This window comes from Hipposideros armiger, unplaced genomic scaffold (assembly GCF_001890085.2).
Source record: "Hipposideros armiger isolate ML-2016 unplaced genomic scaffold, ASM189008v1 scaffold_509, whole genome shotgun sequence".
NCBI classification, from domain to species: Eukaryota; Metazoa; Chordata; class Mammalia; order Chiroptera; family Hipposideridae; genus Hipposideros; species Hipposideros armiger.
In genome coordinates, this window is record NW_017731859.1 from 656,321 (window position 1) to 682,492 (window position 26,172).

The window sequence follows — 26,172 nt, forward strand, 5'->3', positions numbered from 1 at the left end:
CATGGGATGGGGGCTATTACTGAAGCTGTCTTTGGAGGTACAGTCTACCACAGAGGGACTATACAGTAGTATTTCTCCAAGTGCAGTGAGCCCTACCAGCATGAGAATCCAGAACCAAGTCCAAACTTCTTAGTCTAGCATTCCAGGTGCTCCTTGTCTTGGCTCTGCTGGCCTCTAGTTGACCTCCTCACTTGTCTTGTCTGACACTATGCTCTGGCAACAATGCATTTCTTGACACTCCCTTGTACATAACAAGCTGTTTAACTGACTTCACACCTCGGTCCATAACTGTTCCTTCTACCAGGAACAACTTCACTTTTTCACCTGATCAAAGACTTAATCATCCTTTAAGATAGCTTTGTGTCACCTTTTCTAGGAAGTCTTCCTAACCTCTTTTCCCCCATGGATTGGGTTAGGTGTTCTCACAGCCTGCGTGCTCACTCCCATCATAGCGTTTACCAACCTGTAATGTCATTGTTAATTTGTCTGTCTCCTTCTCTTGACTGTGAGCTTCTTAGGCAGGGGTATGTCAGATTCTATCTCTGTCCTGTAAGTCCTAAGTTTGCTTAACTGTATTGCAAGTCTGATAGTGTCACCGTGAAGTCCTCTTTGGCCTAATCCTCCTTGAAGAATATGGCATTTAAAATAGGTTTAAAAGTTCACCATTTTCTTCCTGACAAATCTCAAGGCAGCTAGGATGCTTGCAGCTCCTTGTAAGAAAGTACTTGACTATAAGTGGGTGTCAGTCAGCTTGGGCTGCCGTAACAAAATACCATAGACTAGGAGGCTTAAACAACAAACCTTTATTTTATTACAGTCTGGAGGCTGGAAAATGCAAGATCAAGGTTCTGGCAGGGTTTGGTTCCTAGTGAGAGCCCTTTTCCTGGCTTGCAGACAGCTGCCTTCTCACTGTGTCCTCACATGGCCTTTCCTCGGTGCTTGATCGTAGAGAGTGTCTCTTTTTGTAAAGGGATTAATCCCATCATACTAGGGCCCCGTCTGGATGACCTAATCACCTCCCAGAGGCCTCATCTGCAAATATCATCAATTGGGAGTAAAGGCTTCATCTTAGTTTAAGGGGGAAGGACACAAACATTCAGTCTACGATAGCGTGTTGAACATTTGACAACAATTTTGGAAAACCAGCACACTGCAGGAGGTAGGTCTCCACTGTGTCTGGAGATCTTCCTGTCCTTCTTCTCAGCCCTCCTCACCCTGTTGCCCTTTCACCTCAGGCTCACTCCCTCTTGTCAGTAAGATGGCTGCTGGGGCTCCAACCATCACATCCTCAAGCTTCAGTTTGAAGTTATTAAGTTGGTAGGGCAAGATGGGTGTGGGATAGGAAGTGGACACTCCATGTCTTCAGGTCTGCTTTTTAACAGGGTGGTAGGTCTGCTGTCCATAACCAGGGCAATCATAGGCTAAGGGCCTTAGTCATCACTGCCAACAAAATCAGGGGTGAGTTGACAGCGAATGAGAAGTTGGATAGGTGAACTCTAATTAAATGAGCAGGGAAATAAGTCTAGTCCAGGAATCAAATGTCCTAAATGCCTTTATCATCAGATATTGACTTGATTTTCATAGTGGTGATTTAACCAACAGAAGTTAAATGTTAGTCTTAATATAAACCAAGGGCGGAAATCCTGAGGGTGAGGGCTGCATCAGAACACTTGGTTGCCCTACAGATGGTGGGGAGGTGGGTTTTGTGGGAGGGAGGGAGAAACAGGGTGGGGAGGAATTGCTAAAATGTATGGAATTGCTCCTGCTTGGAGATATCGAGACCGGGAGCTTCAATTTCCCCCACCCCAAAACTTTGCTGGGAGGAAAAATTGATTGAAAACAAACCATTTGTAATCCTTGAATTTCCCTAAACTTTTTTTAAAAACCCGTATCTACATAGTCAATCTGGTAGTTTCCTGAGCAAAGCACGTTCTGCATCATCCGTTTGTAGACTGTGACCCCAAGTGGCTTCACAGCGACCAGGTTGCTCAAGCCCGTAGGGCCTCTGCCCCCAGTCCCGGCTCCCCCAGCGGGCGCCCAGGTGGGCGTATGCGGGTGGGGGGCCCAGCGCGGGCCCGAGCGGCCCGCGCAGCGTACCCCCGCCCCACCCCCGAGCCTCCCCACCCCAGCGCGCGGGGCCTTGTGGGTAACGCGGGGCCACCAGGTGACAGCTAATGGCGGCAGCCGCCTAAGCCGGCTGGCTGCAGATCGCAGCGTAGGAGGCGCGGCGAGACCTTCCGGGCGCCGCTCCCCTCCTGACTGCGGCTTCCCCGCGGCGGCGGCAGGCTCAGCGCGCCATGGACCGGCCAGCGGCGGCGGCGGCGGGTGGCGAGGGCGCTGGGGGTCCGGGCCCGGGACCGGCTGGCGGCTGGAGGCCGCCTCGGGTGGCGGGGGGCCCTGCCGCTGGCTCCCGGCAGCCCAGCATGGAGACCTTGGACAGGTAAGCGGGGCCCGGCCTGCCTCGGCTTCCCGCGCTCCGAATCCCAAGGGCCCCTCTCGAGGCCCGGACTCCGGGCCCCGCGCGCCGGGCTGATGCCGGGGTGCGGCGTCCCCCTCCTGGGTCCCCTCCCGGGTCCCTCGGGAGGCCCCAGAATCCCCTCCCAATATCCCGGGCCCCCGCACCTGGCTCACTTCCCCCTTGCGCGCAGGAGTTCCCCGCACCCCTGGGGGCCTTTGCAGCTGTCAAACCATTTCCCCTGCCACTTCCTACCGCACCTTGGAACCGCCTGAGCTGGCCTTGTCGGGGCCACGAATCACTGGGGAGAACATTTCACCCAGCCTCTCCTCTTGTAGAGGGACCTTGCCTCCGTGTGATTTGAAGACCAACATCCTGCCGCAGCTGCTTGGGGTCTTTGATGTTGGGGTTAGGAGTGGGGACTGGGGAGTGAGGGGGCGGAACCCCGCGGGTATTGGAACTGGTGCAGATAGAGGCAAACATACTCTGATTTGAAAAACTGGGATGGAACACGTCCAAACTGCTCCTGATGCAGAACACACAATCGTTTACTTTCAGTTTTTCACACTTGGAAGGAACTGGCTCGTTGTTTTCGTGAACACAGAAACCTACTGCTTCTTACACAGTTGTAGGACTAAGATCCATCAGTTAGAAGCATAAACTGACTGTGTCCAACTGGAAGGGCCACCCTAACGCCCCAGCACGAGGGGCAGGGACCCAGCGCCCGGAATATCCAGCTTTTCCACATCTTGGCTATTTCGCTGACAGCAGAGTGCAGTTAGGCAAGACAGACAGCTCCCTCAGGCTCAGATGTTGGTTCTTGCCTGTCTTACACCAGTGAGCTGAACTTTTGGGAGTTTCCAAAGGCACAAGAACAAGAAACACTCCCTTTGTTTCTGCTCCAGTGTAATTACAGTGTGTTTTAATAAGTTAATCACCCAAATGCTCAGCTTCACTGAAAACTAATCACAGCTAAGACAGTACTTGGAAGGGTCAGGATTTCAGTCATTGTGGATATTCTTGGATACTCTACAGTGTCTCAGGGCTTGGAGAGCCAGCGAATATTTGCTCTCTGGCTTATCATCTAGTGGAGAATACAAACCAACAATTTAAATCCACTGTGATAAGTGCAGGGGTAGGGTAAACACGGAAGCGCTCTGGATGGGATGAGCGTGGGAATCCTCTGAGAAGCCATTTAAAGAACTCCAGGTGGCTGGACTGCACTCCTGAGGCTTCTGATTCAGGAAGTTCACGGGGAGGCCCAGGAGTTGATAGTTTCTACAAAGTTCTGCAGCCTCAGTTGGGATCTGCTGTGCTGTGGGTACACAGAGGTGGGGGACTTGATTTATTTGTTAGTGGTGGTGGTGGTGGGGGGGTTGGTGAACATGGACAGTAAGAGAGGGCCTTCCGAGGAAGCTGACATTTGAAATGAATAGCGAAGAATAAGAAGTTAACCGTGGGACAGGGTGGCGAGCGGCTTTTGGGGCATGGGGAGTGGAATGTGCAGTCATGCAGGCGGTGCTACATGCGGGGGAACTGGCAAGGGGGAAGACTCCTGGGAAGGCAGAGACCAGATCTCGGAGGGGCCCACATGCCTTGCTAGGGAATTATGCCTTCATCCTCTAGGCCAGTGCTTCTCAGGGCACAGTTCTGTCACCTCCAGTGCTCCATGCAAATGCACAGCCTTGGGTTCCACCCTAAATGTAGTCCGTCCATCTCTGGGGTGGAGCCTGGAATTCTGCATTTTTAACAACCACCTGCTCGACCAGTAAGTTGGGCCATGTGGCCTCTTTGGCCCAGGTTGGTACTGATTTACTGGTTGGGCACTATAATTAATAGTGTCCTCCTTCAACTCACAGTAGTGTCTTGATTGGGACAAGAAATTATATGGTCACACTAGCTGCGGGGACCACAGAGGGATTTCCATCGGGTGAGCTACAGGATGGGACTGACGTTTGAGAATGATTGCTGTGCAGTAGCATGGTGAATGGACTGGAGGCGGGGCACCATATTTAGCAGATTATGGAATTGCTAATCGCTCAACTCGTGTATTCTGTGAATACGAGTGCCTCTCTGCATCAGGTACTGTGTTGGGCTGAGGGTATACCAGGGAACAGACATGAATTCCTGCCCTTGTGGGGCATATGTTTGGTGGGAGAAAGATGAAAAACAGGGGAAATGTGTTCCCTGCTAGATGGTGATCAAGTGCTAGAGGAAAAAAGTAAGTAGGGACAGGGATGGGAAGTGTTGGCGGGATGCACCTGGGCAGTGGTTAGAATTTGATGTAGGATGGTCAGGGAAAGCCTAGCTGAGAAAGGTGACATTTGAATAGTGCCCCCCAAAGAGACGAGGGATCCGGTCATAAAGATATCTGGGGCGATGGCATTCTAGGCAGAGGCTTGTGCATCCTGGGGTGGGAGTGTGAGCAAAGTGTTCCAGGATCAGCAAGGAGACGTGTGTCACTAGCGGGGAGGGAGCTCGGAAGAGAGCAATAGGGTCGAGGGGCAGAGAGGTCACAGGGATAGGTGGTGGAGAGTCACGGGGAGCCATTGGGGGTCTTGGAGCAGAGGAGCGACATAATGTGGTGTAGGCTTCAGTACGATCTCCATGGCTGCTGTGTGGACAGCAGACTGAAAGGGAAGGGGTTTGAAGCAGAGAGATTAGCAGGTAGGAAGCTACTGGAGTCATCCAAGTGAGATAGGATGGTGGCTTAGACTGGAGCAGTGAGGTGGAGGAAGGGAGAGGTGGTCGGATTCCGGATAGAATTTGAAGAAAACCTGCAGAGTAGAGCCAATAGGGTTTGCGAACGAATATTGATTGTTGGGTACGAGAGAAGAAAAAGTCAGGACAATCCCAAGGTTTCTGGCTTGTGGGAAGTGGTGTTGCCAAGATGGAGAAGCCTCTAAGTGGAGCAGTTTTAGGAGACTGGCAGGCTCTAAGCTCTGGATATATCAGTAATGAGATGCCAGTTATATGTGCCAGAGGAAGGTAGTTTATGTGAGCCTGGAGTTCAGAGGTGGTGTCTGGGCTGCAGACCTCCATTTGGGAGTCATCGGCATAGAGATGGGGCTTAAATTCACAAGGCAGGAGGAGAACACAAGAACGCTGGGCATCTGGAATCGGAATCGAGCCGGATGCATCCTCATGATACTTATCAGATAACAGCAACGGGATTTGGTGAGCATTCAGATGCAAGAGTGAAGTGGAGGGGTGGGCTCGAAGGGAAACCCCAGCTTTCGGGCCTGGGGGGCCTGGGTAACTTGCTGTGCTTTCCCCTGATTTAGGAATCATGGGGCTGATGCTGGTTCAGACAGGTTGAGCTGGCAGAGTCTCTGGGACCGACTAGTGGAGCTGCCTCCTGGGATCATGGACACTCAGATCGGAAGGGAGAGTCCAGGTTGGAGAAGCAAAGCTGGGAGCCCCCAGCCTGCAAGTGCTTGTTGATACCAGGCGTGTGGTGGGGGAGAAGGGAGATGGCTTCCCTTCTCCGTTCTACGATGGTGACAAACTGATTCACACTCTAAGAGCGACCCCCAGAGTGAAACCTGGCTCTCCAGGAGTGGCTCAGCCCCTTCCTGTGGACTGTGGGGCCTTCCCCTCTCGTCTGAATACTGTACTTCTCTTAATGATTCAAAGCTGTGGTCCTGCAAGAGGATGTGGCTTGTTCAAGGTCACGGAGCCAGCTGGTGAGAGACAGGACTCAGATCCAGGTCGGCTCTCTAGCTGCCCACTACAGCATGCTGTTTATAACCTGTTGGCCAGGATGCTTCTGGTTGCAGGTGACGAAAAGCACCAATCTCTCCAGCTTAAGCCAGAAAGGAACTGTCTTGGCACATGTCACTGCTGTAGATGGAGGAAAGATGGCCATGGGCACATCTGGAGCCAGAGTTGCAAACAATGTTGTCAGCCCTCCTTCCCCATCTCTTGTTTTTTCCTTGCTTACTCTGTATATCTGTGGGTTTCTCAAGGTGGTGAGGTGAAGAGCGGCCTCCAGTGGGGCTGGGGCAGATCCAGACAGCCCAGGGCCTAAGAGAAAAGCTTGGGATTGGCCTGACCTGGGTCACTCCCTTGCAAGTAGGGGCATGAGGAGCAAGGGGTGAGCCCCCCTCTCCTTTCTCCTCCTCTTCCACAGAAGCCTATGGAGTGGGGAGGGGGCCGTTCCCCACCGTAGAGAGCAGTGTCCTTATCAGAAAAAGGGGGTAAGGATGCTGGGCAGATGGTAGCAACAGGTCACCTACAGTGGGTGGACGGGCGGGTTCCCACTGTTAGATTTGCAATCAGAGGTTGGTGCTGGCAGAGGAAAAGGCCACATGACAAGAAACCTATGCTAGAACCAGGCGATAAAGGTGACTTCACCTATGAAAAGGAAACTAAAACCCCTCCCTTTTCCCCCCTTCTTCCTCTTACTTAGAAACCATGGTAAATGAATTCTCGACATAGGAATGTCTGCCCATTCAGTGAACGTTTTGACTTATATTTTCATCCCCATAGATAACCACTGGACTATCTTGAGAGACTGCCAAGTTAGGTCACTAGTAGAGAACATCAAATACCTTTATTTTACTATTGGGTCGTTGGAAAAGTCATGACGTATTTTTCTTTGTTTTTCGTTGCAAAAATGCCTCATGACTTTTCCGACGACCCAATATTGAGGTTGTTTTACATACCGCCTACGGACTCCAGGTTGTTCTATCCTTCCAACACATGAGTGTGGATTGAATTAGTGATGAGAATTTTAAAGGTCTGGAATATTCTTTACAGTGAAAGCTACCCGCAGGGTAAACTTTCATAAGCATATTTTGCCCTCTTGCTTGACTTCTTCAGTGCTTTGACCAGTTGAGAGAGAAGCCTTGGCCCGGGGGCGCATTTTAAACTTCTCTCTCTGCCTAGTTTGCTTATGTGCTTCTTTAAGTCAGATGAGCACAGCCCGACTGCTTACCAGTCATGTTACCTTGGCCAAACACCGGGGCCTCAGTTTTCTCATCCATAAGATGGGTCACTGTGAGGCTGGAGTGAGGCTATATGTGGAAATGTGTTGAATACTTTAGAGTACCATGCAAGTGGCAGGTGCCATTCTCTTTGCATTGTGTTGTCGTATAAGACAGTGGCTAGCACCTGTGGCGCTGGCCTGTTTTGCTCTCTAGCTCAGTACGTCGGTCACTACTGGTTGTGCCATGTTCTGGAAGGCCAGCCCTAGTGGAGCTGGAGGCAGGCCTAACTCTTTCTGATGGGGCATGTCACCTCTGCACCTCAGTTTCTCGCCTCAGAAACAAGTGCCCTAGTCCCCGGTCTGTCTTCTTATCACACCGTGGTTTGAGGCGCTGATATAATGACGGGCTGAAAGAACATTTTGTAAGTTGTCAAAGCACTTACAGAAGTGTAAGGTAGCTTTATGACTAGACACAGGACATCATTTGTCTGGTTGTTCTTTTGAAAATCACATAATCAACTTTGCTGCATTAAGAGTCATGTTGATTCACTTGAAATGACATTATTTCCTGGATTGAAAACTACCAACACAAAATTGAATGGTTTTTAAAAATCAATTATTTATAATTTTTCAATGACAGTTGACATTCAGTATTATATTACTTTCAGAGGTTCAGCATAGTGATTAGACATTTATATAATTTATGCAGTGATTTGAAAAGCATATCCTGTAAGATAAATATTTCACTTTAGAATTAATTTTCTATATACATTACATTAAGAATATTCACCCTATATAATTGTAATCATAAGAGAGTAACATTCAATTAAATGATAGAGAATAACATGCTTAGAATCTTAAACTTAAAAAAAATTGTTGATTCACATAAAATCAACCTGGAAACTAATCTTACTTCCTAGTTGTCAGTCAGTATTTCAGTTCTTATATTAAATGTAAACATAACTGAATAGTGTAATAAAAGTTCATTTTCTAAAAACAAAAAAAAGAAGAAGTGTACATATATCTCCAGTCGGTGCTCAGTTGTTCTCACTGCGAGCCTGTGTCTTAAAATATTTTAATCACACTATTTCTTTTAGTCCTACAGGATCACATGTTGAATGGTGTAAACAGCTTATAGCTGCTACAATTTCTAGTCAGATTTCAGGTTCAGTGACATCAGAAAATGTATCCCGAGATTACAAGGTAAGCAGCACTGAGTCCTTAATTCATTTTCAATATGTTACATAGCCAAGAAGCTTTGCAGTTTTTTTGTTTTTTGTTTTTTTTATTGGGTAATTGGGGGGATGGGAACAGTACTGGATTAGGGGAAGGGGAACAGACAAGTTGCTGTCGTTTTGTTCTTCAATCTAGTTGTGGAGGACACTGCTTCACTGGCCCAAGTTGGCACCATCATTGCGCTCTTCCCGGGCGAGGCAGATCAGTCGCCGGCTTCTGGACGGCCGCTCACTGCGGCTGCTGGCCGCTCACTGCGGCTGCTGGCCACTCACGCTGGCTGCTGGCCGCTCACGCTGGCTGCTGGCTACATACGGTAGCCCATGGCAACCCACTGCTACAGGGACTGCAGCCTACGCCGTCGCCAGCGACTCACGGCAGCCCAGCTCCAGGTTGAGCTGTTGTTCAGCATCTTAGCTGTAGAGGGCAGTGTCACTGGCCCTCATATGTGGGATCCGAACCGGGGCCCTCTGGCATCCCAAGCGAGTTCTTAACCATCGCGCCACTCGGCCGGCCCAGCTTTGCAGTTTTAATTCGAGTGAGACTTTGGCCCATTTGTGCTGGATGACGATTTGCTTGGGGGCAAGGCTGAAAGGTTCTCAGTTGTTAGATGTGAACTTTAGAAGATAAATTTCACCAGGATCTAGTAGTGTATGCGGTCATAATTTTGCAATTGAGAGGAAAAGCTGTCTTTAGATTATGCTCTTTCTTTTAAAAGTCCATTTCCATTTTATGATTTATTATGCATTTTATTACATATTGTAGTTTTATATTTTATCATAATAAATACCTATATTTTCTTTGCTAATATTCTGAATTTCAGAAAACACCTCATGTACAGTATTTCCCTAATGTCACAATTTGTTTCTGTATTTAGGTACTACCTGCGGGTATTCAGTATTAACATGGGATACTAGGATGCAGAAAACTTACAAAATCTCAAGAATATTTATGGGAAGCCTGAGTTTTTAGTCCTTATTGAATTAAGAAATCTCTTTTTGTTTATCTTAAAAGTCGGATTTCCTGCTTATTATAAAGTTAAGAGTGATAAGCTCCTCAGCAGAGGAGGGGGCTGAGGTTCTTTTACTCACCACTGCTTCCCCAGCATGATCCTGGAACTTAGCAGGTGCTCAATCAATATTTGTTGAACCAATTAACAAATAAGAAACTTGGGTACTCCACCTTTGTTAAGGCTGAAGACTGACATCGTTTGAATGTCAATAAACTATTAGCAGGTACATGAAATGAAACCATGTTTACATTTCAATAGTAGTGTTTGCTTGAATTGAGGTTTCAGTTCATTGTAGTCAGTTTTGCCGCTAGTAAGAGATAATTGATTTTCACAAGTATGTGTGAATTACATTTAGAATCCCTAACTCCCCTCAGTCAACAGTCTCTCCAAATCATGGTCCTTGCCTGGCATCAAATCTTACAAACAATTCAAGAACTATAGTTAAGATCCTAATTCACTCCTAATAGCTGCTCCTTGTTTAAGGACTTTGGCCTCAGTTCCTCTTTAGCTCATAATATACAAGTGCAGACCTACTCAAGAGGCCGTGTAATTGAGATTTGGCTGTCTTGCTGCACTTGCTTCATCCAAGCCGTCGGATACTGTTGATTACACCTTCCGAAGGAAAACAGGGCTGTGGATTAGTAGAAATTGGGTGGTCTGCCCAGCCTGAAGAGTGACAGTATATTCCTTAATAGGAGTCCCTGCTATCTCGTTTTTCTGTGTTTGCCCACATGGGAGTAGCTGGGCCTCCTGGGCCTCAAAACCCAGCTGGGCAAATATGCCATGTCCAGGCGGGAGAAACATCTGCTGCATCACCGATACCTGAGTGTGGTCACCGAGCAGCTGCAGACCCCACCGGTCCCAGTTGCCCTATTGCCCCCACCTTAGCTAAGAAACTGCCCTGCTGAGTCGAGAGGCTCAAGGACCCATATTAGCAGAAAATAGCTCTCAGACCTTGGAGTGGTTTTCTTTATGGACAATTATGAGTTAACTGTAATGTTTTTATTTGGTTGAATATTTGTTAGTGCTGTGTGGGCTCCATAAGAGATTGAACATGGACTGTGTGCATAGCTTTTGGACCTGTACGTTAATAGATCAGACCGAGTCTGTACTTGACCGTGAAGCAACTAAGTTTTTTTTTCTTTCAATTTTAGTCTATTTACAAATTTTGTGTAGCAGAATTAACTCATATTGCAGTGGTTTAACAGATGGTATTCAGGAAAAAAAATAAGGCTTTTCTATATTTTGTAAATTGAATTTTAAGTACCTACATCAGATCATAGCTAAAGCCTTTGATGAATTACTATAGGGGAGTATGTTTTATAATTGTTTTTTTATATTTACCCTGTAGCCAAGTCTTGAAAGTTGGCATTAAAATTAACTTTCTGGAGTTATGTTTTATTCCAGAAGAGAGGGTTTTTTTTAAACTAATAAGTATTTATTTATCCTAAACCACAAAGATAATTTTATGTGCTACTTATAAAGTCATTCTTAAAATCAGAGTAACCAAGACGGGCCTCTGGGACACCTCTGGCCTGGGAGCCATTGCGTGTGGTTTCCCCTGAAGGCCCAGACACAAGTCCTTTAGGATTTAATTTGCAGTCATCAGTTGATAATATTTGAAATTATCTATTGTGTAAATATCTTATTTGAAATACACACTCAATTTGGGGGTTAATTTATTCTAGGTTAAACACAAGGTCAGTAATTAAATGGGAGCAGATGTTCACACAGAGCAGAGAGCACTGGCATCTTTTGTTTTCGGTTACAGTTGCTTGCATCTTGATTTCAAATGCTGATTGTTTTCTGAGCTGCACGCTGCCGAGAGCGCTTCCACATCACCATCCTCATCCATCTTTTAGCACGTTCAAGGAGGGCTCTATGGTGTTTTAATACTTTTTGACATATCATCTGTTTAAGCCTTATATGATAAGCTTTTATTATAGTCATCATTAAACAGATGAAGAAAGAAACCAAACATCAGAGAGGTTAGGTGATTTGCTCAGTATCACACAGTCAGAGTTGGGATTTGAACCCAAATCATTCTATTGAAAAGCTAGAGTGAGTTTTAAAATTTTGTCCCCCCCTCCCATCCACTGTTTTTCAAAATGGGGCCCTTGGTTCTTCACACATCAGCCCTCCCTGGGGTGCCTGCAAAAATGCCGCTTCCTTGGTCTCCATCCCACTCGGTGAATCAGAATCTCTGAGGGTGGGGAGCCTAGTGCCTCATACCTTTCTTATGGACAATACAATCTGAAAAGCTAGGCTTCCGAGGTTTGTATTTGAAATCCGTGGTGGGGCCATACATTTTTCGTATATGCCCACAAGTCTGAATAATTAGCAACTCGTGTTAGATTTTGGAGAACCATTGTTTTATTATTTATTCACATCATAAGCTGACGGCTCAGGATCAGATGACTCAAAATGTGGTAAGAATATCCCTGGTATCACACACGAGGAGTTTAGATGGTATGTCCATGGACATGTTTTAACAGTTAGGTAATTGCTTTAATGTATATTAGACAAAACTAGCACATCAAACGTGTGATCCAGTGGATGTTACTGCTTAGAGCTAGGCCAAGCATGAAAAAGGAGTGGATTTTAAGTGACTATAAAGATAAATACTAATATTAATACAAGCGATATGTAGATACAACAAACCAAACTCATAGAGGTGGTATATGAAATGACAGACATGTGGATAAACTAAATTAATGAATGTGTACTTTAATACCAAGTCATCCTGAAGATTTGCCTGATAATTAAGACTACTAGTAGAAATATAATAAAATGGTTTGTTTTGTTTGCCCCCTCCCACTGCCAGCTCAGTTTTACTGGGCTAAGAGTAAAATTCTCTGTCTTGAATTTGTCAATAAATTGAAGAACAAGATCGGAATGTAGTGTTCCATAGATTAGATGAAATAATACAGTCACAAATCATAATGAAACATTTTTAGTAACTATTAGTAGAAATGACAGTTGATCAGTTTCCATTGTTGGGAAAGTGGAACTAGGCCAGGAAGAAGGGAGCGTGATGGAGTAGTACAAACAGTACTAGCTTTGTGACCCTGTATAACCTCTGAGTGTCAGTTTCCTTATCTGTAAGGATAAGAGAGTTTGGATTAGATTGTGTCTAAATTCCTTTCTTTCTACAACATTTTTCAATTCTGTTCTGTCCAAAAGGATTTGATCCTGGCCAGCCTTCAGGAAATTAGGACACTCGTTTTAAGCAATCATCTTCCTTCCTCTGGCTCCATCATTGTCGTTATCATCCTCACCTCTCTGTACCTCTCCTCTCGTCTCTCCTCCCCTCATCCATGCACACACAGTAGCTAGATCTCTTCTTTAAACACTCTGAAGAAAAAGGAAAAAATAGAGAGGGTCCTGTACTCAGTTGAATCATTTAATAGGTTAGCGCAGTGATTAAATTCTGGTTTCTGAACAGAAATTTCCCAAAGGGCTTTGGAGGGAAGTGGGATGCAGTGTGTGAGAAAGGCTTCAGGGTACTTGAGCTGGGTCCTAGTTACTGTTTCCTAAACTGAGTAGTAGTCTGTGGGAAGGGAAGTATAAGCATGATCTTCCAGAATCCATGGCTGTAATCTGTTGTTGATAGCTTGGCCTCATGGTCTGTTTATTAAGTCAGAGTTTGCAAATGCAAACGTCTACATGGGAAAGTTGGCCAGCCAGGCAGACTTGGGAGGGAGCTGTAAGAGAACTGGAGAGTACAGCATGTCCCCCTAAAAACAATTAAATTAGAAAGACACCCTGCTACTGCCTGTTGGAGCAGTAGGCCTCCAGTTTATAACCACTGTAATAGAAGAGTGCTAGCCTATCTCCCAGGGTTTTGTGTGGGGAAGAATTCTTGCTGAAAAATATCAAAATTTGAGCTTCCTCTTCTGGAAAGGTGGAGCAGATGTATTTTTTCTTATTCTTCACAGTAAGTACAACTAGAAACCTTGGACATTATCTGTGAAATAAACATAAGAATTCCCTGAAAGGTAGAGAGAAGAAGGCAGATTGGTCACCCCAGGAGCAGCAGGGTGGTGAAGTTCCTGTTTTCTTTTCCTTTTTTTTGCCACATATGTTCCAGACTTATTGCTGAAGAAGTCAGCAACCCAGAAATGCCAACAGGCCCAGACAACAAAAGCCTACTCTCTCTAGCCAAAAGACCAGGAAAGGGGCAGCCTCGCAAAAAGAAAACTCTTAGACACTAACCACTGTACTCCAGCCAAACAGCACAGAAAAAGCTGGGGCCCCACACCCACCCTCCAGTGAGGCCAAGTGGGGAGCCTGGATTCCGTCCTTGCCAGGCTGTAATGAGGCAGTGCCCCACCCCTCCCTTTTCCTGCTGGAACAGTGTCAGAGAAACCAGCTCAAATAGAAGGGTTTAAATAAGATCTCATAATATAATACTCAGAATGTCCCAATTTCCATTACAAATCACTCATCATACCAAGAATCAAAAAGATCTTAAACTGAATGAAAAGAGAGAATCAATAGATGCCAGATCTGAGATGACAGAGCTGTTAGAATCATGTGGAAAAGTTTTTATAGAAGCCATTATAAAATTGTTTCAATCGGCAATTACAAATCTGCTCGAAACAATGAAAACATAGGAAGGGAGAGACAAGAAATAGAAGCATGACAACAAAGAAATATGAGATAAAGGAAAAGCGAATGCAAAATTTAGAACTGAAAACTACAATAACTGGAATTTAAAAAATCAGTGAATGGGTTCAACAGCAGGATAGAGAAACAGAGAAAAGGGAATTACACTGAATAACAACAACAAAGGCAACTCCCAAGAGGTCACACACTGTATGTTTCCATTTGTATACCAGTCTTCAAATAACAAAATTATAGAAATGGAGAACAGGTTAGTCGTTAATGGGCTAAGAAAGAGAGGAGCAGGGAGAAAGTGGATGTGGCTACAAAGGACAGCATTGGGATTCTCGTGGTGACGAAATTGTTCTGTATCTTGACTTAGTGTCAGTATCCTGGCTCTGATATAGCACTGTATTTTGTAATACACAACTATCGGGAAAATCAGATAACACGTACATAGAATCTCTCTGTATTGCATGTAAAATGAATTTTGATTATTATAGCAACTATCAGAAATATGAAGCATATTGTTAAGCTATGATTTGTAAGGACGAACACGAGAGGAGGAGAGCATAAGTGCTGAGCACCAACCCACTTCCATAAATGTGATGTGAGCACCTGTTATGTGCAAGGGGCTGAGCTGGGCTGCGTGGAATTCATAGCAGGGGAAAGAGACGGCAGAACATGCAGTACAAATTGGACCGTGGTGGGCGTGAAATAGACGAGTCAATGAGGTGCGGTGGGAGGAGGGAGGGGGCAGAGGAGGGCATGCTGGGTATTAAGCCTGAAGGCCTTTATCAGTCTGCTCCTGAAGGGGAACAGGCTTAGGTGGGGCCTTTTCCAGATTAAAAGCATGGACACTCAAACCAGCGAGCTCGGGTCTGAATCCCCTCTCTGCTGTTGCTGGCTTTGTGAGCTCTGTGGATACGTGACCTCACATCTTGCTGCCTCAGGGTCTTCATTTGACATATGGGGATAGTGGCAGAATCTCTTTCCCAGGTGGCTGGGGTGGGGGGAGGGTTGAGATAACACGGAAAGCATTTAGCACAGTGCCTGGCTTCGAGCAGACCTGGTTAGTATTTGTATTACTGGTACTGGCTGGGTTTGAAAACTTTCTGAAATACTGTCACACTGTTGGGGATTTGGGGGTGCCAATTCTTACCTTCTGAAGAATTCCGACAGGAGCCGAACAGATTAAGACCACAATTAATTGATCAAAGCTGGCTTGGAGGACCTGGCTCCGGTATGAGGCCACAGGGGGCCCGGAAGTAAACACATTCCCCCAAAGGCAGCCCTGGACAACTGCAGCCTCTTGGGGCAGGGCCCACACAGGCCAACTCCCCATGGCCTAGGGCAGCGGTTCTCAACCTTCCTAATGCCGCGACCCCTTAATACAGTTCCTCATGTTGTGGTGACCCCCAACCATCAAATTATTTTAGTTGCTCTTCTATAACTGTAATTTTGCTACTGTTATGAATCATAATGTAAATATCTTTTTGTTTTCCGATGGTCTTAGGTGACCCCTGTGAAAGGGTCATTCGACCCCCAAAGGGGTCGCAACCCACAGGTTGAGAACCGCTGGCCTAGGGAGACCAGACTGTACCCTCCAAGCAGGCTGGCACACAGATCCCGGAGAGCCCAGACGGGCAAAAGGGAACACGTTGGCTCCTTACCAAATCCACCCAGAGCAAGTGGTCAGGCCGAGCCCCCACCTCTCTGGTGGAGGGTGCCCCAAAGGATGACTTGAATGGAACCTGAGGGCAAAGGAAGGGAGCTTTACCTCCAACACAAACTGTTATACAAATTTAAATTTTGGTGCTTGTCTGGGAAAAAACTCACTGTTTTCCTCCCTGCTATTCACACCACATTCCCAGAATACTTCCGACATCGGATGTGTGTTTTTCCCACACTGACCAATTCTCCAACACCAGCTGGGTGTGCTACAGTTCACTCTGACGCTAACTGGAGTCAGTGCAGATCCTACAGTTTAAGGGCCCAGTCCCATGAGACTGTCCTTCATTTCAGACACTAATTGCAAGTAGGGGGTGTCCAGGCTCCCCGCAACTTCCGCCAGGCTTGGCTACAAATTGGAGGTTCCCCACAACCCCCTCCTTGAATCCAGTCATTTGCTAGAACAACTCACAGAACTCAGGGAAACACTGACCTCCATTGACCGTTTTATTAGGGTATGATGAAGGACACAGATAAACAGCCAGGTGAAGAGGCACATAGGGCAAGGTCTGGGAGGGCCCCAAGTACAGGAGCTTCTGTCCCCATGGAGTCAGGGTGCACCATCCTCCCAGCATGTAGATGTGTTCAATCCAGAAGCCCTCTAAACCCCATACTTCGGGGGTTTTTATGGAAACTTCATCACATACGCGTAGGCATGGTCTATAAGCTCATTTTCCAGTCCCTCTTCCCTATTCTGTGGATGGGAGGGGTGGCACCGACAAGTCTCAAGCTTCTAATAATGACTCGCTCTTTTCCCGTAACAAGCCCCCATCCAAGAGTCCACCCAGAGTTAGAACAAAGACACTCCTATCATCCAGGAAATTCCAAGGGTTTTAGGAGCTCTGTCAGGAACTGAGGTCAAAACTCAAATGTTAGAACAAGAGATGGTCTTAGCACTCTTATTTACAAGGGTTTTAGGAGCTCTGTGTCACGAACGGGGGTCATTTCACAGTGCTCTTTCTTGATTTAGTGAAAGCCATTTAGAAGTAGGTAAATTTGAGTTAACTTTCGGGCAGTCTGCTTGCTTTGCTAAGTTGACTGAGATCTTTAACTTTTTTGCACCTTCTCACAGCTTCTTGGCACGTGTAGGAGTTGAGAGAGGGATGTGAGGCAGCTGAGGAGAGTTGTGGTGCAAGTTGGGGAGGCTGAGACCCATCAACTTAAAAAGGTTACCTAAATAGTGCTGATGCTCGCCACTGCTTCCCGAGTACTTGTCCACCCAGGTACAGTTAGTTATGTTACCCGATTTAACTCTCCCAACAACCTGCAAGGGACGTATTCCCAGCATCACTGATTTAGACAAGAGGAGACTAGGGGACTAAGACTGCCGGCTTGTGCCACTCGTCAAGGGTCTGGCGGGCAGTAAGTGGTGGAAGCAGAGTTGGACTCCAGCGCTCATTCTTTTAACCACTCTGCCGATTTGCCTCCTGAAGCTTTGGTTGGGAAGATGTTTTCTGAAGTCTTTGCGTGAGGTGTAGATAAATGAGTCCTATGGTTTTAGAACTGGCCAGGTCCCTGCAGTCATTCGGTAGACTACTCTCCTTTTGTATGTGTAAAGATTGAGGCCAAGTGCAGATATGAGAAGGCCCCACACTGGCTGGAGAGAGCTGGCCCCAGGTCTCCTGACATAAAACCACTATTCTCCAGCTTCGATCAGAATCTGATTCAAGAAAAAAAAAATGAACCCCTCTGTGCCTCAAATGGCTCATTTAGGAGAGGTGTAAACTGAACCACAGAGGAACACTTAGGGATCAACTTAGAGACTTCCAGGAGCGCCTCTGTTGACCTCCCTGGACTCACACCAGCAATACTGAGGATTTCATTACAAGTAGATAAAGAATTGTGAGTGTAAAAGCACGCTATCATCCTACCCCTTTCCAGACTTTCGAGTTAGTTTCTCCTTCCAGTAGCAAAGGCTTGTTGGCAATGGTGTATAAGGTGTGATTAAAAAATACAGTGAATGTTTAAATAAAAAATAATGATTACAGTCAAAGACACATTGCCATTAATCCCCCTCAAAATGCTCCCCCTCGCTTCGAACACACTTATCCCATTGCTCTTGTCACTTGCTGAAGCAGTTCTGGAAGTCCTCTTTCGTGAGGGTCTTTAGTCGCACTGTCGTGGCTGCCTTGATGTCCTGAACCGATTCAATACATTTACCTTTCATGATCATTTTGACTTTGGGGAAGAGACAGAAGTCGCACCGTGCCAGATCCTGTGAATAAGGTGGATGAGGACACACCATAATGTTTTTATTTGACAGAAATTGCCGTATACCAGAAGCGATGTGTGACATGGAGCGTTGTCATGGTGGAGGATGAAGTAAAGACACTCACGAAAGAGGACTTCCAGAACTGCTTCAGAAAGTGGCAGGAATGATGGAATAAGTGCTTTAAGTGAGGGGGAGCATTTTGAGGGGGATTCATGGCAACGTGTCTTTTACTATAATCATTTTTTTTTAATTTAAACATTCACTGTGTTTTGTGATCACACCACGTATGTCCTACATATGAGGCCCAATTCCACTGCTCATGAATGCTGCTTTTTCATTTTTTATTGTTCCTGTCACTTTATAGACAGTGTCAAAAAAGCAATCGTAGTTACAGAACAAATGTGAAAATAATGGCTTGCTAGAGCAGAAGTTTGGAAGTAGAGACAGGAAGTGCAGGAAGGGGTAGCGGTGTTGATTTCTTTGTCAGCCCTGAGCGATTGTATGTATGTGTGAAGGCTATAGTTTAAATGTGTTCATTACAGTGACACTACGCTGAGGCTGTATAGCAGACCACCAGGTTTAAATACTTGCTTTGCCACCTTGAACATGGCCAGATTACTTAACTGTGCTTTGGTTTCCTCATCAAAAATGGGGCCAATAATAGTTTTTATCTCACAAGGTTGTTCTGAGAGTAAAATCAGTTAATGAATGCAAAGTGCTCAGAAGAGTGTCTGGCACCTAGAGGTCATTTCATGAGTATTTTTCCCCCATGATGCAGCTGCTGAAGGCAATAAAAGAACTAAAAATTAAAATTTCAATTAGCAGAGATTAGGAAGAAGGAGATGGTAGTTTGAGAAAGTTTATTTCCTCATCTTTTAAAATGGGAGGTCACTAGCTACGGTTTCAAGTTGACAAATCAAGAAGTCAAGGTGGAAACATTTTTATGTTATGGAGATGGTCCTCAGAATTAAAAATAGAGGTGTATTGAACATGGTTATCACTGAGGAATAACGCTTGGGGAGCAGAGATTCAATTTTGAGCTTTTATTGCCATGTATGTCCCATTTTGACTTGTTATTAACGTAACTATTTTGTACTAACTTTATTGAGGTATCATTAACAAATGATAAATGTCACATATTTAAAGTATACAATTTAGTAAGTTTTGATAGGGACACTCTTGTGAAATTGTCGCCACAAATAAGATGATAAACATACCCATCACCCATCCCCAAAAAGAGCTGGGTTTAAGCTTTTTAGTCTAAATAGCCTACATTTAGGAATGTATGGGCTTTAGTACTTTTTTGAGCTCCAGCATCACGTAATTCAGAAAACCATTTGTACTTCAGCCAGTATTTTCTTTTAATGGTGATACAACGATGAAGTCTATACCCTCCTATTCATTCGTGTGATCTTATGTATCCCAAGTAAAACCTATACAGATAATAAGAACCTCCGGTGATTTTTTTTAATGATCTGTTTTCCATAGGCCATCCAGTTAGTTGGATGGTCAGATTTCAGACTTTGGAATGGGGAACAGACAATTCAAGCCTTCCTCGGACCATTACCACTATTCGCTTTTCAAAAGTTCCACCCCTTCTCAGGGATGTTTCCTCTGACCCAGGCTTCCTGAGTGCATACCCTGCATGCTAAAGTAGCATTCACAAGCAAAGAAGGAAGAATGTTGCTGCAGTGTCTGCATTCAGTAAAGCTTGGCTTCCCCTTTGCGGGGAAAGCAGCCGAGGCCTCCCTCCCTTTTTCTTTCCTCCCCTGCCCTCCCAGACCAGCGAGCTACCCTCTTCCCACCTGGAGCTGCCTTTCCCCAGGCAGGGGACTCTGGGGAGCTGGACAAGCACCCTTCTCTCAATGGGTTGTTCTCATCAAGGAGTCTAATTCTAGAGTCCCAAGTGCGAGTCAGAAATATAATTTCTTTAACAACCTGGTGAAGATTTGTGGTCAGCTGGGTTTTGTGATACCATTAACACTACAGCTGAGCTGTGCTCTGGGTACAATGTGGGAGCTGTTGTGGGTTTTTTGGTTCAGTTTTGTTTTGTTTCTGTGGGCTGGTTTGGGAGCAGAACCGCCTTTTTATATCATTGTTTCTATGGGAAAATGTGTTCAGTATTCCAAACAGACACACAAATGAACTTTTCAAACATTGCCTGTTCACAATGGCTTGCAATAGCACTTGACAGAAAGGGTGTGTGTTTAAAATAATGTCGCTTGTCTTAGCCTAAGGGCGATAAGTTTCTCCAAACCATAGACTTGCCTGAAAATGATAGGACAAATGTGTTAGGATTGATTTGCTATTGAATAAAACTTAGAGGGCAAATGTGTTACGATTGATCTGGTTGGTTTTATATAGAGAATTATGATGTTCCTTAGGGAATGGGCTGGTGAACTTAATGGCATTTTGTACAGGTCAGTAGTAACGTATTTGTGATGATGTTCTGTATTTTGACTAACAGGTTTTCAGGAGGCCTGATATAAGGGTAAGGATGTTTGGCTTTCAGTGGATGGGCCTCCTACTTGTGTGTCTCTGTGCTTTACGGAACACTTGGTCTATTTAGTGTTCTTTACCTTCTCACTGGTTTTTATGAGTCACTCAGATCAATTTGCTCTGCTGTGTCATAGCTTTCAGTGTTCACTAGAAATGCTTTATTTGTTACAATGTTTGTATGCACAATGAAAGCCAATGTGTGTAAGGGCAGGATGCTGAAATTGTTAATTACAAGTGTGTAATACTGACTTTTGTTGTGTTTCATGAGTTCTGACCAAATGGATCTTCGTGGCAGGGGCTTATGAGACTAGGCCTACAGAGTCCCCTTTTCACGTTGTTGCTCATTAATTCATGCTAAAGCATTTAAGCAACCACAGCAGAGTGGTCAGTTATTGTCCATCCTATCTAAGTAAGATTTTAACTCACCTTTGTGTCTGCATGCTGAATCCCAAAAGCAGAAGTGCTAACCCTAAAGATAAGTGTAGCAAAATCAGTCCCATTTAGTATTTCTTAAACCCCGGATGTAGCTGTTACATCCAGTGGGTTAGAGCTTATATTTTCCTCATGATTTTTCTCCCCTTTATTTCAGAGTGTTCATAGAGCACGACAAAGATTGGTAATGTACACGCATTTAAGCCTGAGTATCAGATGTTGAAAATTAACCTATTTCCATTAAATGAAAACAATGTGGATTTTGACAGAATAATTAGTGACTTCAGTTTAAAAGTTTTCATGTCATTGAAGCCAATGAAGTCATGCAAACATACGCAGGTTAAGTCAGATTCTTAGGAGTCAGGTCTAGTTGGTTTATCTTTATTTAATCTTGTTTTCGCCATGTTTTCTTTTGCTCATGAGAATCATTTTCTTTGACTGATTCACATTGTTAAATATTAGTGTTTGGCTTTACATTTGCATGGACTTTCAAATGCTGTGTGGTTTTTCTGTTGTTTAGTCATTCATTTTTCTGATTAAAAACATTTTATCAAAGAATGATTCCATTTTCTTTGTATTTTAAAAAATGGAAATTTCAAAAAACTGGCTCCATTTAAAAAATTATCCCCTTTTGAGGGGGAGCAGTACCAACTGTGTACTGAATTCGATCTGATAATAAAGTATAAAAATGTATCAAGTAGCTCTTTTACTTGATTGACAAAAATGAAAGGTAGGGAATAGTAAATTCTTTTAAAGCTTTGCTAATTCTTCACTGATTGCCTTTCAAAGAAATATAGTCACTGTATCCAAAGTTTCATGAAGGAAAATATATATTATACTAAATTTTAATACGTTCAGCCTTAGAGACTTGACACAAATTTTAAAAGGTGTAATAATATTTTCATCTTCAGTATTCATATTCTTTATACCATCTAATGAACTAAAAGTCCAATTTTTAAAGTTTCAAAAACTGATTCTATGAAGAAATTAAGAACAGTATACCTTTAAAGGGACTGGGAAAAAACTACATAAAGATATGTGACTTTTAACTGTTTGTTTGAAGCATGTTGATACTGTAATTAGAAGTATTTCATATGGTATTGATTTATAATTCAAATATTTAATTAGCAATGAGCAATAAGTACCAGGTTATATGTATACATATATGTATATGTATGTGTATACGTATATCTCCAGCATGTGACATGGGCATGCGCATGTTTGTGGAAATTTTGGTAATACCACTGGAGTTGACCCCTGGACAATATAATAATTCTTGAGAGCATATGAATACTTACTGTGTTTAAAATGCATGTCTATGAACTGCCTTTGTATTTTGGCTTGATTTTGCCCTTCACCTGGTTTCTGTGGTGTGCTTTATTTGCTATGAGTATATCATATGTCTGTTATTTTGTTTCTTTGCTATATGGTGTAGTACGTATTGCTTGATTTTCAAAAGACTACCTTTTTTGAAATCCATGATGTTTGCTTTTCATTTTTCTACCCCGACACACACACAGAATAGATACTCCATTTTAGGCTGAGGATGCTATAGGTGGCCTACAGGTTATTCCCTTACCGCCAAGGGCTGAAATGTTGTGATTTGCAAAGCCGTGAAAGGTGTGTCAACTTTTACATGCTTACTGTCTCTTTAAAAAAGAACTTCTGTCCTTTCACCTGTCTGTTTGCACGTGTTTCTCTTTCTCCTCTTTGCCTTTTCTTGTCCATGCACCTGGTGCTGTGCAGGAGATTCAGGAAGAACACAATGGCTACCCTTCTGAAGCTGAAGCTGATCAGGTGGCAAGTTCTACGTGTTCATCTGTTTGTAGCTGCAGATCGTGTATTTAGAAGCCATTTCATACTAGATTTCTAGACAATAAGCAAATGCTTTTATCACTATCGTAGTGCCCTCCTGTCCAAGTTTGGTAGATTCCATTATGACATTATTTGCAAAAATTGGTTTATCCAACATTTTGTCAAACAGAAATTTGTTCACCTGTACTTCTTGGCTTCCCCATATAGGGCTATTGATGAGGTAACGAACGTCAGTCATGAAAGGATTCTGAAATGCTGTTACAAAGACTTAGAAGGGACAGAGGCATAGGCTAAGGGTGTTCCTTGAGGGTGCGGATTTTGCTTTATTCAAATGTGCATGGTCCGTGACAAGCGCAGGATCTGGCACTTTGGAAGTACCTGTGGAATGAGTCCATGTAGTTAGTATTTATTGATCAGAAGAAAAATACTCATTAGAGTACCCTTGAGTGCTTACTCTTCACTCAGTACCTCTAGATCCTCTAGAGCAGCGGTTCTCAAACTTTCACAGGGGTTGCCTAAGACCATCGGAAAACACATATTTTCGATGGTCTTAGGAACCAAGACACCACTCCTCTATCCGTCTCCAGGTCCACGTGCAGAAACGCCCACATACGAGTACCCGGCGACCCCTGTGAAAGGGTCGTTCGACCCCCAAAGGGGTCACGACCCACAGGTTGAGAACCGCTGCTCTAGAGTCTTTTAAAGCAACAGAACCTTCCCCAAAGCTTATGGAGAAACTCAATATGTGAGAGTGGTAGATGTGCACTCCAGGGAAATGTGGCAAGGCCCCGTGCTCAGCTGTGCCTCTGCCCAGCCCACCTTCCTTTGGTGACTCTGGAAGCACCTTGAAGCACCCGATTTGGAAACCATTGCTTTCGGCATGGAGCCATTAACTGCCCACCCAGAATATTAGAATCAGGTGAGGAGAAAAGTAGTGACGAGGGCAGGGACATCCGTGGGCTTGAGCCCTTGGGGACAAATTCAAGGAACTGGTGGGCCTTCCGCTGGACTTTCAGGGTTGCCGGAACAGGGTTTAGATGGGAACAGCAGAGGGAATTCCGCAACTGGGCAATACTTGGAGCCAGGACACCAAGAGGAATGGGTGTGTTCAGGAGATCAAATTTCGTTCATGAGACTATTCCATTCTTTCATTATGCTGTCTGTACATGGGTTGGATAAATCAAGGGTCAAATCATGTCCTATGCAACTTGGTAGTTGCAGTCAAAGCTTAATGTAGCACAAGTGTGAGACCCATTTCCTAACAACAGCTTTATAAAGGGAATCTACTGTACTCACCAAACAATGAGCCTTTAAAAACTATTCTCTTCTTGAATTCCTATGCTAAAGTTAAATGTGTTTCCTGTACAAAATAACTCTTTTATGGGGAAATGTGAAGCAGTGGGATCATTTATCTGTTTTGTTCTGATAGTTGTTTTCTCATAAATTAGAAAGCATGTCCCAGATTTAATTATTAGTGAGAAGTTTGTCTCACTATGTCTCACAAACGCAGTCATGCTTCATATAAATGCACAAGAATTTCAAGCCAAATTCAACATGGCTTTCAGAAGACAAGAGAAATGTTTGATCTTCAACCTCTATCTTGAGAGCCTTGTACCTTCTCAGAATGGTCCCATTCACTGCTGTCTCCTATCCGCAACATTTTGCTAGCTCGTCCTGGGTTGAGGACTTTATAAAGTATTTGGTGTGGCTTGCTATAAGGCTTAAAGTGAGCCGCATTTTCTCCTACCCCTTCCAGATACAGTTGATGAGAACAGCTTGCTTTAGTAAATATATTTCAAAATAACCTTTCCCCATTTATTTTTAAGTATAAGTTAAGAAATTTAAGTCTATATAATAGATGATAATATTTGGCCATTAAAATAAGCTTTAACAATGTAATATTTGAAGTAATATAAAACTTGGATAGTGATTAAAATAGCTTTCTCACTTTGGAACTATATTATAAAGTTAGTCTTTAGTTCAGGTAGTAAATTAAAGAAAGCTGAATTTCAAATTAAGGCTTCTATTTAAATTTGGGTTTTATTTTAGTGTTTCTAAAACTTGACATTTTTAAAAGTATAAATATTGATTTATGCTTTATTGTATAAAAGATATATTTCCACATCAGGTGTGAGTATAAAAATGAGTGAACAAACACGTATCCACATCCCCTTTAATAGTTTTCTACATCCCTAAAATTTGGGGCTGAAAAGTATTTCAAAAACCAATGTGGACTAACAATTCAAATGGAATAAAATTGTTGGGAGGTAACAAGGAGCCCTAATATGTATTATTTTCATTGTCTATCTTGATAAGGAGGAAGATGAATTGCATCATACTGTACCCTCCCTATAGAACAGACATACCCTGACCAACATTTAGCATGGAATTTATTTTTTATAATTTGACGTTTTCCCTTACTTTATTTTGACACTTTTGATGAAATTACCATGCATAGTGTTTTTAAATTGACCCCAAATTCCTTTAATAAAACAATAAAATGTTCTTATAACTATAAAAAGTAGTTGTTTTGAATTTTCAATGCTTTGCATGAGAATTATAAAAGTTACCAGTTTTCTAATGTTTTGTTTCACAAAATCATGCTGAAAACTTAGTATTGTCCAATCTGTTTTCCACTGAAGACTAGTGGCCTCCTGATGTTAACAGGTATTTTTGTGGAGAAAGCAGTCTCTGATCAAATAGGTATGGGAGATGCAGCATACTCTAGCGCCCTCTTGCTGATTTGGCGTACATTAACACACTAAACAAGCACATAAAAAAAAAAGTTTGTTTTCTTTAATCCTGTATTTTCCCAAACTAAAAAAAAGACCTATTCACATCTCTTGGGAATTTAATGCTCTATGAAACACAGCTTTGGAATTGCTGGGGTTTTGAACACCTTATTCTTATTGGTAACACACTGTGTCAGATGCCAAGGAGAAAGTGACCACTTTTTTGGGCAGCATCTCGGGGGTGGGGGGTATCTTGGAATGGGCCCCGAGTTCAGACTCTGGTCTCCAGCTTTTTCATTCTAGAACACCATTTTCTCAGGTCCCCTGAGTTCTCGGGCACTACGCGACCAAGCTCGCAAGAGAGGGGCCACTGGGCTGCAGTGGCAATCTGCACATTTAGAACTTTAGAACTGTGGGCATGGACCCACATTTATAGCCAGCTACCTTGTAATAGCCATCCATCCAAGACATCCTTTTCCTAGTATCATCGTAGCCAGGAAACCTAGTACCTTATTA

The 26,172-nt window shown here is 44.0% G+C and overlaps 1 protein-coding gene across 12 annotated transcripts in view; it reads left to right on the top strand.

The window, feature by feature from the left end:
- The first annotated feature begins 2,146 nt into the window (after positions 1-2,146).
- MTMR1 (myotubularin related protein 1) overlaps positions 2,147-26,172 on the top strand; it is a 73,279-nt gene continuing 49,253 nt past the window's right edge. For 3 of the 12 annotated variants that reach the window (XM_019667877.1, XM_019667875.1, XM_019667876.1), the window contains exons 1-5: positions 2,213-2,440; positions 8,483-8,588; positions 20,646-20,669; positions 21,267-21,293; positions 22,856-22,909. In XM_019667877.1, coding sequence (XP_019523422.1) covers positions 2,298-2,440; positions 8,483-8,588; positions 20,646-20,669; positions 21,267-21,293; positions 22,856-22,909 — 354 coding nt within the window. In that variant the 5' untranslated portion in view covers positions 2,213-2,297. Of the gene's footprint in view, positions 2,441-8,482; positions 8,589-20,645; positions 20,670-21,266; positions 21,294-22,855; positions 22,910-26,172 lie in introns of all 12 variants that reach the window. The other 9 variants (XM_019667878.1, XM_019667879.1, XM_019667880.1 and 6 more) reach the window with 9 other exon arrangements.